Below are 16,330 nucleotides of genomic sequence, written 5' to 3'. Positions count from 1 at the left end.
CCCTGGTTTCTTTGTTCCATATTATTTTCTGTGCTGAGCTTGTTTTGTTTATGAATTGTGTTATCATTCCCGTTGTTGCTGTTGTTTTAGTATATGCTCAAAAGCATCAACTTTTCTTTGGTCTTCCTTATTCATTGCCCAGCTCTCACATGCAGAAGAGGCAACTGAAAGTACCATGGCTTGGGTTAGACGCACCTAAATCTTCAAGGAGACTTCTTCACTCTTTATCACTTGGAAGAGGTCTTTTGGAGCATATCTTCCCAATGCAATATGCCATCTGATGTCATGCTGCTTCCATTGGCGTTAATTGTGGAACCATTACATTGACAACTTCAATCCTTTCTCCATCCATTGTGAAACTGTCTATAGGAACAGTTGTGAGGATTTTTGTTTTCTTAATATTGAGGGGTAATCCATGCAGACTGTAGTCTTCAATCTTCATGAGTATGTGACTTAAGTCATCCTCACTTTCAGCAAGCAAAGTTGTGTCATCTGTGTATTGCAGGTTGTTAATGAGTCTTCCTCCAGTCCTGATGCCACATTCTTCATATAGTCCAGGTTCTTGGATTATTTGCTCAGCATATAGATTGAATAAGTGCGGTGAAAGGATACAACCTCAACACAGTCCCTTCTTGATTTTAAACCATGCAGTGCCCCCTTATTCTCTTTGAACGACAGCCTCCTGCTCTATGTACAGGTTCCTCATGAGCATAATCAAGTGTTCTGGAATTCTCATTCTTCTCCTTGTTATCCATAATTTGTTATGATCTACAGAATCAAATGCTTTTGCATAGTCAATGAAACATAAGTAAACATCTTTGTGGTATTCTTTGCTTTGAGCCAAGATCCATCTGACATCAGCTATGATATCCTTTGTTCCACATCCTCTTCTGAATCCAGCTAGCATTTTTGGAAGTTCTCTGTCAATATACTGCTGCAACCATTTTTGAATTATCTTCAGTAAGATTTTACTTGCATGATTTTACTTTACATGCAGAAGCATATAGACAGGAAACTGCCAGAAAACCAGTCTGGCAGACTAGGATGTGGAACTAGGGAGATAATTGTTGATGTTAAATGGGTCTTGGCTGAAAGGAATACCAGAAAGATGTTTACCTGTGTTTTATTGACTATGCAAAGGAATTTTTGTGGATCTTAGAAAATTATGTATAACATTGTGAATAATGGGGATTCCAGAATACTTTATTGCATCCATGAGAAACCTGTTCATGGACTGTGGTAGTTAAGGTTATATGTCAACTTGACTGGGTCTGGTTGAGTGGCTGGGATGCGAGTGGTAATTATTCCTCATGATGAGACTGGCAATCAACTCTATGGTGGGATCTACCACAAGCAGCTGAGTAGCTGCTTTAGGGATGTGGTCTGCTTTCTGTATACAAGGAGTTTTGGGAATGGTCTCTAGTTTATGGCATGCTTGAACCATGCAGGTAGCTGAGTCATTGTTCAGCAGCCTGCCATGCACTGACTATCTTGGGACTTTCAATGGACTTGAATTACTGGCTTGCTGTTTTGTTTGGTGACATTGGGACTGTGCCTTTTTACTTGTCAACTTTGGACTTGTCAGCCTCAGCAGCCAGCAGCTGTCTGAATGAAGAAAAGCGTCCAGCTTCAGTGAGCTGGGAGCAGGAGGGAAAGCTGAAATATTAGGTTGAGGAGTTTTCACCCAGCCCCTAGAGTTTGGGACTTTGAACTCAGACTTAAAGCCTCAAAAGTATAAGAGAAAAACCTCCTGTTTGTTAAAGCCATCCCATTTGTGGTATATTTCTGTCAGAGTGGCATTAGAGGTAACCAAAACATAGACCAAGAGGCAATCATTCAAATAGAACTAGAGGATACTGTATGGTTTAAAATCAGGAAAGGTGTGCATCAGGGTTGTATCCTTTCATCATGCTAACTCTATCAGTCCATTGAGCAAATAATCTGAGAAGCTGGATGATATGGAGAATGCAGCATCAGGTCTGGAAAAAGGCTCATTAACAACCTGTGATACTCAGATGACACCACCCTGCTTGACTGAAGTGAAGACTACTTGAAGCACATAATGATGAAGAAAAAGGCTCACCTTTTGGTACATATTACACTTCAGCATAAAGAAAACACAAATCCTCACAACTGGACCAATAAGTCACATCATGATAAATGGAGGAATGATTCTCGTTGTCAATGACTTCATTTTACTTGGATTGATAAGCAACACCCATAGAAAAAGCAGTCAAGAGATCAAACCACATCATAGTACACTGGGTAAATCTGCTGCAAAAGATCTCTTGAAAGTGTTAGCGCAAAGATGTGACATTGAAGACTATAACGTATGTGGACCTAAACCATGGTAATTTCAATTGACTCATATGTAGGTGAAAGGTGAACAATGAATAAGGAACATCATGGAAGAATTTATGCATTTGAATTGTGGTGTTGGCTAAGAATATTGAAAATACCAGAGTCAGAACGTACCCAATAGTAACTAACAACAACATTAACAACAGTGCACTAAACACACTGGCCTTTCCTATTAGTGGAAAACAAACAAACTCAATTCACAGAGTTTGTTACTAGAAAATATCTAATATATATTTAAAAGTTGGTCCACAATAATTGCTTATCAATGCTAATCACAAGGGATAAAAAAATCAAAGCCAGAAACTTTGAATGTTGAGTTCTTTTCCATTTTTTTCCAAAAATACTCACAGCAAACAAAATCCTCTCTTGACATTCATCTTTTAACAGCTAACATATATAATAAAGAGATAAAAATTTGTAATATATAACCATAGAGTTGCATTTGTTGTGAAAGTATAAGCTTATTTTAACAACCAAGCATGACTTTTTCTTCCTATTTACTTGCGGTGTAGTAAATTATAGTGTGGCTTTTCTAGCCATAAGTCTTTGTAAACTCCATGGTGGAATTTGCTGTAAGCATCCAAGCAGTTCCTGATTGTTAATTATCCACCTAGGGCATTTCTGTTGCGAGCAGCATGAAGTGATTTTCTGGGAAGTTTGTTCTCTCTCAGGTGTATGAAATTCTGATGTTGGGATTGGTTCATTTGGCCACTCTGCTAGGCTCAAATGGAGGCCTCCTAGAGGCAGAAGAAGTCTCTCTGATTGCTGGCTGAGAAAGATGTGCTGCTAAGAGAAATGTGCTCCTGAGAGACACACACTTGCTGAGAGAGAGATGCAAGAGACACGCATTGTTGAGACAGACACTGAGAGATATGCACTGCTGGAAGAAAGACTGAGACACTGTTGGCTGAGAGACAGTGGGCTGAGAGAGACTAAGCATATTCCTGAACTTGAATTGTAGTCTATTGCTTCCCTAATAAACTCCATAATCTGTGAGTACTGTGTGGCCACTGCAGCAAATTTTCAAAGCCAGCAGAGAGGTGGTGGGTGCTTCAGGAGGAATGGTTGGTGTTAGGGCTGGTGAAAGGGCTGGAAGGAGGCAGCATGTCCGGCCTCGCAGGAATAGGCCTAGGGCTACTGATGGTGATTCTGTCTTCCTCTTGTGGGGTTAGAGGAGGCCAGAAGATGCAGCCTCCTTGCCCCTTTGGCATAACTCTAAAATTTTCTTTGGAAAATCCTGCATGTCAGGGCAGGAACAAAATCAATAAACAAATAAAATATCTGTGTTCCAAATATTCTTTTCTTTTTAAACATTGTTAGCACAAATCATTACATAGGACTCAGCTATCCACTGTAGACAGCATGTATCCTGGAAATTACATGTTCTCTTTGAAATATGATACTAATTCAAACTCTCACTTAGTAAGTAGGGAAAATATAAGCTTTTAAAACATTTTTGGTTGACATTTCATAAAATCTGTCTTTATATCCACTAAATATTCAGGTATTATCCATTATAAGGCAGCTTTGTTCTTCCACAGAGTGGAAAGAACAAAACTTGCTAAATCTCAGTTCCTGTGATCAGTTATCAGTGGCTGATTTTAGACGATATCCACAGAGAGAGAGAGTGCAGGGGGATAGGAAAAGACCGTGGTCACAGGAAGTGTCTAAGTTGGAATAAACTTAAGACTTGATACCCATTGATTCTCTCCAAGTTATTAGAAGACCTTAAAAAGGTCTAAGAGGTTGGTGCTTCATTGACAAAACATGGGTAGATCTGTTTTGATAGGAGTGAAAAAACAAACAAAACATAGCTTTAAAGGAAAACTACAAAGGTGACTCCATATTTATTAAGTGCTTACTATATGTCAAGCAGTCTTCTTTAAAAAAAAAAAATGAAATATGTGTTTGGCTTCATCTACTGTTCATGATGTCTGTGAGATTCATTTATGTTGAAGCCTGGAACAGTCTGTTTTCCCTTAATGTTAGCTAGAACTTCATTATATACATGTATTATATTTTATTTATTCATTCTGTTGATGGACATTTGGGTTATTCATATTTTGGAGTAATTATGAATAAAGCTGCCATAAACATTCTTGTACATGTCTTTGTGGACACATGCACCTAGCAATGAAGTGCATGGTCAGAGGGAAGGCACACATTGATCTTCAGTAGACATTGGCCTTTTTCCAAAGTGGTTGCACCAATTTATTCTCCACCAGCACTAAGTTATTAGCTGCTGCTGTTTTTCATTTTAGTCACTGTGGATGTGTGGTGGACTTGTGGTCTCTCAGGGTGGTTTTACTCATATTCTTCATGAGTAATGATGGAGAACATGTTTTCGTATGTTTCTTGCCCATTTGATAACCTGTTTTTATGAAATCTCTATTTAAATTTTCTGTTCATTTTAAAAATTCGGTTGTCTTTTTCTTTTTGATTTGTCAGAGATCTTTGTGTTGCTTTCTCTACATATATACCTAACTCAAAACTTATTCTAACCCAATGAATTAGGTCCTTCATTATGCCTGCTTATCAATTGGGAAAGCGAGACATGGGGACCTTAATAAACTCACTAATATTAAAACTGCTTATAAATGGCAAAGCTAATATAATTCCAGGCATTCTTCCTCCTGCAAACACCGACAGACTTTCCAGGTAACAAAGAGCCCACACCTATTATCTGAATCTACCAATCAAACAAGTCACAGAGACTTTATAAAATTTCTGTTAGAGCAAGGGCCAAGGATTTGTAGGAGGAACTTGTCTCGTAAAGAATGTGTTATGTATCTTGGCTCCTACAGCAAACAGGTGGAACTGTACCTGACTCCCATACCTTTTGGAGGTTCTAGCCTTTCTTCTGATAAAGGGTAAATGCAGCAACTTGAGCTCAACCACTCATTAATCATTTGTTGACACTTTTTTTTTTAAAAGGAGAAAACTGTTAATTCCAGTCCCTTGCCAAATTTCAACTCAGGTAATTGCGCTGGGGCACATTAATGCTATAGGTAGGGAAATTATTAATGCTATAGGCAGAGGAATTAAATGTGGGCCATGTGTTCTTTCTATCTAAATCCTCTTGTTAGTTTAAATTAGATGAGTCAGTACTTTGCTTTTCACCCTGTCTTTATGAAATGTCATGCAGCTATGAAAAGGCTATGCATTCTGCCTGAGAAATTGGCTTTTCTTCAGAGAGTGAAGTGATCTCACTGTATTCTTTTCTAGAGCACTCATATAGTTCAATTAGTTAATGTATCGCACTGTTTACTGAGGTCTCAAGGCAATTACTATATTTAATTTTCCTTAAAAGGGAGGCACTACATTGTATCACAAATCTACATGTACTAATCAGTCCTCAAATTTTCTGAATGCAAATAAAAAAAAAATACCTAAGATAAACTTCATATAAAAAGAAAAGAAAGATCTTTATAAATATAATGAACTAAAATAAAATGTCTGTTATTAATCAGCACAGTAGTGTTTGCTTAAATCCACTGTCAAACTACCTAGCAAAGTAAAGTACATAACTAAACATTACTTGCAATTTCCAAATAACATCAGTCATTAGTAATTGCCTTAGGCTTTTTCTTGGGCCAACACTATATATGATAGAATAATTATCCTTTAATCAGTACAATAATGAACAACTGTACTTTGTAAGTTTTAGGTATTTCTATCCAACTTTATTTCATTAGCTTTATCTCTAAATCAGAAAACCAGCTGTCTCTTATTGAATGTAGGTATGTTTTTGTTTTAAGAATGGGAGAAGTCAATAGTGAATGTTTTATGAAAAACTGTGTATTTAATTTTTAGGTCTCTGCTTTGAGTCTAAAATACAGAGCTAGTCAATGAGCAATATTTTTCTTGCCCTTGAATTAAATATATATTGATTTCATCAATAATAAAGAAAAATTCCACAGTTACAAACTTGTTTATTTTTTGGATACTTGCCAGACCTGAAAAAGCAAAATCATACTTAAAAGTATCTGACTGAAGAGAGTCACAGAATTCCTTAAAGATCTAGATATGTTTGTTACTATTATTTGCGATGAGAGAATAATATAGTTACATGTAGAAATAGTTTCTTCTTTAAATTTAATAGAAAGTATGATAAAATCTGAAAATTATGTCAAATCATATTTGTTGGCATTAGCAACCCATGGAAGCCTGGAGAAACTTCAATATTCTGATAGGGAACATATCAATGTGTCACATTCAAAGTCACATGCTCAGAAGATCTACATGATTATATTTATGATCTTTAATATAAATAAAATAGTTATTCTGAATGTTGATTACTCTTTAGCTAGTGGAAAGTAACCATCTATGCTTTTCCTGCAGAGTTCTGTTATATTCAAATTGAAATCACAGCAAAAGCAGCCTTTTATTCAAGGCTCTGTATACTATATTTGATTATACAAATAGTTTTATTGATAGTAACTCTATCCTGGGATCCTTGGGTGGAGAAATGGTTAAGTGCTGAGCTGCTTAAACAAAAGGCTGGAGTTCAAGTCCTCCCAGAGTTGCCTTGGAAGAAAAGCCTGGTGACCTACTTCAGAAAAATCAGCCCTGAAAACCCTGGGAGCACAGCTTACCCTGACACACCTGGAGAGGTCAGGCGTTGAAATTGACTAGAGGGCAATTGGTTGGCCCTATTCTAATAAATTAAAAATGCCTGCTTGTCCTGTCCTCCATTCAGTCTCTGATATCTTGACTTCTGTGGTTTTGTTTTTGAAAGCAGTCATCTTATCTTGTTTTCCCCATGAACCCACCATTGAGAGAAAAAAAAAAAAATTCAGTGTGTTAAGAGTATGTCAACTATCTCCTCACTGATAGTATATCTAGGAGCTCTGGTGGCATATGCCTAAGGCATTTGGTTGCTAACCAGAAGGCTGGCAGTTCAAACCCACCAGCCACTCCTCGGAAGGAAGATGGGGCAATCGACTTCTGTAGCCATACCACCTCAGAAACCCAAGGAGGGGTCGCTATGAGTTGGATCCGACTCAATGGTAGTGATTTTTTTTATTAGTGTATCTACTACTAGTTAGGCAAGGATTCTGAAATCACTCATTCTTCAAATTAAGCTAAGAATTTTGATGAAATGCAAATAGTGACTTAGAGAAGACCAGGGCAAATCTGGAACACAGAATGTAGGCTGGAACAGAGTAAGGGGAGTGAGGTGAGGAGGGCACAAAATAAAAGGGTCCTGAGAAGAAATGCCTCCTTAGATTTTGCACCTGATACGCAAAATCCTACTCTAACCCCAGCCTTGCATAGAATACAGGTACTGAGAGAAGCTGAGACTGGATGGCAAGGCTAAACAGGAAGCCTTAAGGAGTTGTTGTTGTTGTTGTTGTTGTTATGTGCCGTCGAGTCGGCCCCAACTCATAGCGACCCCTCCTTGGGTTTCCGAGGCAGTATCACTACGGAAGTAGGAGTGCCCAACCTTCCTTCCGAGTTAAGGGCCAGCAATTAAAAGGGGTTGCAAGTCAACAGGAGGAAGAGTTTTAAAAAGAAGATAAGAGGGAAAGAAACTGAATGTAGAGACACCAAGGACAAACTCCATGTACTAGAGAAATTTTCCTTAGGTCTGCAGTTAGATTAGAAGTGATATTCTGTACAGGAAATCAAAAAGCATGGGTACTACCAATTAATCAATTCATGATGCAAGTATATCTTTTCTGTCCCTTAACGTATTATAGTTTCACTGTCATGTCTTTTCTTTCAAATTAGTATTACTGTTAATATTTCCTCATATTATTCAACATTTTCCCTTTCTAAACACTCATCATTACTGCATTTATTTACTTTCTTTTTTTGTTGCTTGTTAAATGGAATTTAAAGGTATGCAGAAAGCTCATTTAACACCGAACCATCAGTTTCTAGCACCACGTCTGGTCCACAGTAGGTACTCAATAAATAATCATTAAATGGCATTGAGTTTTTTTGGCAACATTGGTGCACTTAAAAAGATTTCCAGTATTGTGACCACGCTACCCTATTTTCTTCCCCTTCCAAAGTTGGACAAAAAAGAAGTAGAGATGAATTTGAGTGTGGAAAGCACAAAAATATGGTCAGATCAACTAATCATATTTCTAAAAGCTCTTAAAATCACTTTTGTGCTTTCAGACTTCTTATAAAGAACTGAATACATGTCCTTTATCACATATGATTTGCAAATATTTTTCTCCTAATCTGTGGTTTGTTCTTTTATTCTTGTGACAGTGTCTTTCAAAGAGTGAAGATCTTAATTTTATGAAGTTTAGTTTACCATTTAGTTTCTTTCGTGTGTTGTGATTTTCAGTGTCTATATCCATAAAAAGTCTGTGTAATTAAATATCACAAAGATTTTTCTCCATGCTTTCTTCTAGAAGTTTGTTACTTTTAGGTTTTACACGTAGTTTGTGATCCATTTTGAGCTAATTTTTGTATTAGCAACCAAGTTATGGGTTAAGATTCACTTTTTTTTTTTTTTGCATATGGATGTCTAATTATTCCAGCATCATTTTTTGAAATGACTGTTTTCACTGAATTGCCTTTGTACTCTGTTGAAAACAGTTGCTCAATACATGTGGAGGTCTATTTCTGCACTCTATTCTGTTCCATTGCTCTCTGCTCTCCTTTGGCCAGCACCATATTCTCTTGAATGTTAATTCCAAGATTTTGTAGTAAGCCTTGAAATCAGCTAATGTGAATTTTTGAACTTTGTTCTTTTTAAAAATCATTTTGACTATCCTAATTTTTGTGTCTTTCTTTGCAATTTTAGAATCAAATTGATGATTTCTATAGAAAGTCTTACTGGAATTATGAATGGGATTATACAGAATCTCTATTAAACTTGTTTTATCTTTAAATACTTTAGCTGTGTCAAATATGTGCCAGTAATTTAATTCCAATAAGATACAGACAACCTCAGACAATAGCCAATTCAATGGATTTTAAGTATGTGATGATTAGATAAAGATATTAACTGCCCACCACTGATATCACAAACATTTTACTTCCTGTTCACTGGCTAGAGCACCTGACAGCTCATGAAGGAACTATAGTCTCCTCAACCATGAATGAAATATTATCATTTATAGCCAAAGAAGATGGTATTACAATTTTTATGGGATTCAAGTAGTTCACCAAAAAAAAAAAAAAAAATTAGTCTGGCAATAAGTACATTCCCTTTTTTATATCCACACTTATATGTAATATATATTGCTGTTTTGAAGATAAGATCTGATCTAATCTAAAAGAAGGACTTTCTGAAATGTCAGAATAGTCTCATTTTATGCAGTGAAGCTAATCTAGATTAAACATGAATATAACTATTTGGGAGCTTTCCTCCATGGTTTGAAATCTCCATTTCTCCATGTTATTAGATATACCAAAACATACAAAAGTATTTCACCTGGATGAAGGTCTGTACCTGGTGGGCTAGTTAGTCCCGGGAGAGATTCCTGCAACTGATAGGTTGAGGTTGATGATGATGTGGCATCAGCCGTGTTATTTGATGTCATATATGCTCCATACGTTGATGCTGAGTAATACTGTGCATACTGGTTTTGGCCAAAGGCTGTGTAAGATGGATAATCCTGAAACAATAATTGAGATGTGTGTGTTTTAATAGAAAGTACCCTCTAGTGTGCATCAAAGAAAACCAATAAGCATTGTAATTGAAACATTACTATTTGGCTCTATTTGTTTCTAAGTCTCTAACTATCAGGTGATCCTAAAAGGCAGAGACTGTTTTTTGTAGGTATCTTTTAAATGTGCATACTATTGCACAACCTGAGAGTTTTGCAAATTAGCTGAATTTTAATCCACCTAAAGGTGGCATATACGTCACTTTGCCCCCTATTATTACTTATCCAAGGCTTTGTATCATCAGGTTCTATGCTCTTGCAAGGGAGAGGAGGGGATGGAATGAACTCACACTCACAAAATAAGTTCTTATACATCTGATAACATCACCAACAAGAAGGAGATGCGGTTGCCCTTCCCAGCTTCCACAATTACAGCAGTCTGTACTTTTGTGATTTTTGTTTCCACTCAAGGGTACCTTTGATAATTTTGTTCTCTTAGAAGGAGGCAAAGAGTAAATACAAGAAGATAACACTTTTTTTTTTTGGCCAGCCTCGAAACTAGCTACATGTCAACTCAGGCCTAATTCTAAAGTCTTTGGTGAAGTTTTAAATATAATATTTATATTGTTTCATTTGGTTTCATAGAGAAAACAAAGCAGTGGACTTACTCCTCTGATTTCCTTTTTAAAATTTTTTAAAATGATCTAAATGATTCTTCAAAATCCTTTTTTATGTTAACATGACGAGTAAAGATTTGTTGTGACAATTGATTTTCTTGTATCTGGCATGTTTTGGCCAATTTGTTATCAGTGATGACAAACCCATAGTCTCAAGCTCTGGTGGCATAGTACCTAAGGCATTGGACTGCTAAACAGAAGGTTAGTTAGTTCAAACCCACCAGCTGCTGTGAAGAAGGAAGATGAGGCAATCTACTTCTGGAAAGAGTTACCAACTTGGAAACCCAAGGGGAGCCACCTTGAGTCAGAATTGACTTGATGGCAGTGGTTTTATTTTTAAGATAACATTGTTCCTAAAGGGACAAAGATTCCCTTTTTGATGTGGTTTCCAAAAAAGAAATTTTCTCTATAAGTAAATTTGTTATAAGCAGATTTTTAAATGTGTATTATAAAAATAAATTAAGTAATATGGCAGAAAACTAAACTCTATTCTGTTAATTAATTTTAGGAGCTGATGTTTCCCCATTACCACCCATAAACTAAGAAAAAGATTTCATCAACAGTTTCTAACACATCTTTGTTAGAATGTAATAGTATTTGCATGGTGCTTACTTTGTACCAGAGCTCTGGTGGCACAGTGCTTAAGCATTCAGCTACTAACTGAAAGGTTGGTGATTTGAACATACCAGCTGTTCTGCGAGAGAAATATGAGGCAGTCTGTTTCCAGGATAGTTCTACTATGTCCTATAGGGTTGCTGTAAGTCACAATCAATTCAACACAGTTGGTTTTTACTTTGTATCAAGCACTATTGGAAGGGATTAAATGTAATTACTCAATGTTTAAAACTTTCTATGTATTGTTATTATCGAAGCTCTACATAAGGTTGCCAACGTCGTTAAAGGAACCTGACATTACTTATTAGAAAGGTCCAGACTACTGCTGTTGTTGTTAGGTGCTGTCAAGCCAGTTTTGACTCATAGCAACCCTATGAGCAACAGAATGACACACTGCTCAATCCTGCACCATCCTCACAATCACTGTTATGTTTGAGCCCACTGGAGCAGCCAATGTTTCAACCCATGTCATTGAGGGTTTTCTTGTTTTTCACTCACCCTCTCCTTTACCTAGCATGATGTCCTTTTCCAGATCTGGTCCCTCCTGATAATACATCCAAAGTATATGAAATGAAGTCTATCCATCCTTGCTTCTAAGGAGTATTCTAGCTATACTTCTTCCAAGACAGACTTCGTTGCTCTTCTGGCAGTCCATGGTATATTCAGTATTCTTGGCCAACACCATAATTCAAAGGCATTCATTCTTCTTTGGTCTTCCTTATTCATTGTTCAGCTTTCACATGTATGTGAGCTGACTGAAAACACCATGGCTTGGTCAGGCACAGCTTAGTCCCGAAGGTGACATCTTTGCTTTTTAACACCTTAAAGAGGTCTTTTGCAGCAGATTTGCTCAATTTAGTATGTCATTTGATTTCTTGACTGCTGCTTCCATGAGTGTTGATTATGGATCCAAATAAAATGAAATCCATGAAAATTTCAATTGTTTCTCTGTTTAGCCTGTTGTTGCTTATTAGTCCAGCTGTGGAGGATTTTCGTTTTCTTTATGTGGAGGTATAATCCACACTGAAGGCTGTAGTCTTTGATGTTCATCGAGTCCTCTTCACTTTCTGCAAGTCCAGACCACTAGCTTCTGTAAATTATGTCTTTTTGTGTTTTTTAAAAAACAAGTATCTCCCCTTCTCTTTACTTCCATTGCTGTTACCCTGGCCAAGCTGTCTTTATTTCCTACTGCAGCTAATTCACCAGGTTTCTAATTTGTAACCTGGCTTTCATTTTTACTTTCTCCAAAGTCTCTGAAGCCAATAGTATTTTCAAAATCTGTATTTTGTGATACTATTCTCCTGCTCAAAATCTTTTAATAGTTTCATATTGGGCTTGGAATAGAACCCAAATTCCTATTCTAAACTGCAAGTCCTATATGGGTTGAATGCTGTTGTTATTGGATGTGATCTCATGTGACAGAGTAGTAACCCCAAGTGACAGAGTAGAACTGCCTGGTGGGTTTTTCTTGGCTATAATCTTTATGGAAGCAGATTGTCAGGTCTTTCTTTCACAGTCACTGGGTGACTTCAAACTGCCAACCTCTTGGTTAGTGGCTGAGTGCTTACCATTGCACCATTAGGGCTTCTTATAGGTTGAATAGTGTCCCCAAAATTCATGTCCACCTGGAACCTGTGATTGTGATCTCATTTGGGGTTGGATTTGCAGATGTCATCAAGTTAAGATAATATCAGACTGGATTAGGGGATACCCTAAATCCATGACTGGTGCCTTATTAGGAAAAGAAGATTCAGAGAAGACAGACACACACAGAGGAAAGAAAGCCATATGAAGACAGAGCTAGAAACTGGAGTGACACAGCTACAAACAAGATATAGGCATCAGTGTAGATTACACCTCAGTATTAAAAAAATAAAATCCTCACAACTGGACCAATAAGCAACATCATGATAAATGGAGAAAAGATTGAAATTGTCAAGGATTTCATTTCACTTGGATCCACAATCAATGCCCATGGAAGCAATGGTCAGGAAATCAAATGACATAGTACCTTGGGAAAATCTACTGCAAATAACCTTTTGAAAGTATTAAGAAGCAAGGATGTTACGTTGAGGACTAAGGTAGCCTGGCCCAATCAATGGTATTTTCAATTGTCTCAATACATAAGAAAGATGGAAAATGAGTAAGGGAGACCAAAAAACTAATGCATTTGAATTATGCTGTTGGTGAAGAATACTGCATATACCATGCACTGCCAGAAGAACAAACAAATCTGTCTTGGAAGAAGTACTGCCAGAATGCTCCTCAGAAGCAAGGACACCAAGACTTCATCTCACATACTTTGGACACATTGTCAGGAGGAACCAGTTGCTAAAGAAGGACATCATGCTCCGTAAAGTAGAGGGTGAGCAAAAAAGAGGAAGAAGCTCAATGAGATGGATTGACACAGTGGCTGCAACAATGGGCTCAAACAGAGCAACGGCTGTGAGGATGGCAGGACAAGACAGTGCTTCTTTCTGTTGTCCATGGGATCATTGTGAGTTGGAAGCAACTAAACTAAAACCAAACCAAACCCACTGCCATTGAGTCAAGTGACTCATAGTGATCCTATAGGACAGAGTAGAACTACCCCATAAGGTTTCCAAGGCTATAAATCTTTATGGAAGCAGACTGCCTCATCTTTCTCCATGGAGCACCTGGTGGGTTTGAATTGCTGACCTTTTGATTAGCAGCCAAATACTTTAACTGCTATACAACCAGAGCTCCAATCATACAGGCTAACAAAAGAACTACAGATAAAGGACTGACAGAAACCACCAGAAGATACACCAAGTGTTTCAGTTCTCAGGGGCTTGGTGCATGCTGCTTTTCTATACCTGAAAAACCATTGCCCCCATTCTTCTACCTTTTGGAAATCTTAGCCTAAATGTGGTTTCCACAAAGAAGCCTTCCAGAAAACCTACCTTACACCAAATTAGATTTCTAAGCATATTTTTAAAAGCATCCTGTTCTCTTCCTTCCTGTTTTCTAATTCTATATTTATTTCTGTTTTTTATTGATTTGAAGTCTATTTCTCTCAATAGGCTGTAAGATCCACGAGGAAAGACCAATGTCTGATCCACCCTTGCTTCTACCATTGTGTCCCAAGAATATAAATCAATTTCTAAGATATAACAAACCAGCTGCAATTGAGTCACTTCTGACTCATGGTGACCCAATGTGTGCCAGAGTAGAACTGTGCATAGGGTTTTCAATGGTTTATTTTTTTGGAAGTAGATTGCCAGACCATTCTTTGGAGTAACCTCTGTGTGCACTTGAACTTCCAACTTTTGGTAAGAAGCCAGACATGTCAACCATTTGTACCACCAAGTGACTCCTCACACATAATAAACTAAAACTCACTGCCATTGAGTCGATTCAATTCACAGTGACCCTTCCTTGGGTTTGCGAGGCAGTATCTCTACGGAAGTGGGTTGGCCAGTCTTCCTTCCGAGGAGTGGCTGCTGGGTTTGAACCACTGGCCTTCTGGCTAGCAGTCAAATGTCTTAGGCACTATGCCACCAGAGCTCTCAATAGGTACTCATTAAGTATTTGTTGAAAGAATAAAACATTATTCAGACCACGCTCCAAAATATAGCTTACATTTTACAGTAAGACTATTGTATTTAAATATTCAGATGGTATTGGATTATTATGATATAAATCTATCTTTGTCAATATGTTTTCTTGTTCTTTACAATTTTTTTTTTTTTTTTTAACTCACCCAAGCAGAACTGAGCAGTCTTTCATTTTTTACTAGGAGCTCTGGTAGTGTAGTGCCTAAGGAACTTGACTGCTAACCAGAAGGCTGGACCCATTCCTTGGAAGGAAGGTGGGACAATCTACTTCCATAGTGATACCACCTCGGAAACGCAAGTAGGGGTCGCTATGAGTTTGGTCTAACTCGATGGCACATAACAACAATAACTCTTTGCCTAGCACATATTTCTATTATTGCACTCATTATAAACCAAGGCCAGTTGGTATTATTTTCATGTTTGTTTCTTCAGGAGATTTATCCTTCTAGATAGTAGGGAACAATGGCCTATTATTTTAATTATTATTTTGAGTTACTGTTTTGAAACTTCAATGTCTAGTCAAAAATTTAATGTATTGCAAGTGCTCCATAAATGTATGCTGTATCAATAAATAAAATGAAGCATGTGGATTGTAAAAAATTCTCAATATTTTTCTGATAAAGTACATATACTGAGTCTAACATTTAGTATTTAAAGAATTATAGTATATGGCCTAATGCATTTGGCTGCTAACCAGAAGGCTGGCAGTACAAACCCACCAGCCACTCCTCAGAAGCAAGACTAGACAATCTACTTCCCTAGAGATACTGTCCCAGAAACACAAGGAGGGGTCAATATGAGTTGGAACCAACATGACAGCAGTGAGATTGGTTTTGGAATCCCAAATTATACACTTTAATCTTATACAAAAATATTGTTATTACACACTATTTTAATAAAAATAATTTTATTTTGGTATTTTGTTCTATTAATAGAAACTAAAAGGAGAAGGTAATTACTGTGATTCCTTCAGTAAGTCAAAAGAGCAGGTACCTGGATAATAGTTTACATTTCAGAATATGTGAAAGTTCAGCAATTATGTCAAAGTAAAATCGTATATTGGCTACTCTTCAATCTCAACTTCCTTGAACAAGTTGAGAGTTACAAAATAAGGACAAACACATCTGATGTGTCAATATATTTCACAAATTCATCTCACTCAGGGACCATTCACTAATTCAGGGACATTCACTTTGACCTACACACATCATTCTAATAAGTTGGATTTTAAAACTCATGAAAGTATTGGAAAAATGAAAGACCATAATTAGGAGGAAGACTAAGGACTTCTAGAGACAGGCAAAGTGATAAAAGCAAAAAATCACTACTGTCAGGAAAGTAGGACTCAAACATTTATTAAAAGGAATCACAGAACAAAAAAAAAAACAAAACAAAAATGCCCAACCAATGATTTGGGAAGTATTTTTTTATCCAACTATTAATTTCAGTTAATGTTTATAATGATCACTGTTATTAAGAAAAATATAATTATGTTTAGTGTATTTTAAAATAACAATAAAATATG

General features: G+C 36.9%; 1 protein-coding gene across 1 annotated transcript in view; it reads right to left on the bottom strand.

Moving 5' to 3' along the window:
* Window positions 1–16,330, bottom strand: part of EYA4 (EYA transcriptional coactivator and phosphatase 4) — a 102,422-nt gene that overhangs the window by 66,203 nt on the left and 19,889 nt on the right. The window contains exon 7 of the mRNA XM_007947381.2: window positions 9,761–9,944. Coding sequence (XP_007945572.2) covers window positions 9,761–9,944 — 184 coding nt within the window. The remainder of the gene's footprint in view (window positions 1–9,760; window positions 9,945–16,330) is intronic.

This window comes from Orycteropus afer, unplaced genomic scaffold, assembly GCF_000298275.1.
Source record: "Orycteropus afer afer isolate SDZICR_OR568_19922 unplaced genomic scaffold, OryAfe1.0 scaffold00182, whole genome shotgun sequence".
Lineage (NCBI taxonomy): Eukaryota > Metazoa > Chordata > Mammalia > Tubulidentata > Orycteropodidae > Orycteropus > Orycteropus afer.
The sequence above is the reverse complement of the archived record's forward strand: the minus strand, read 5'-3'. Positions and strand labels throughout refer to the sequence as shown.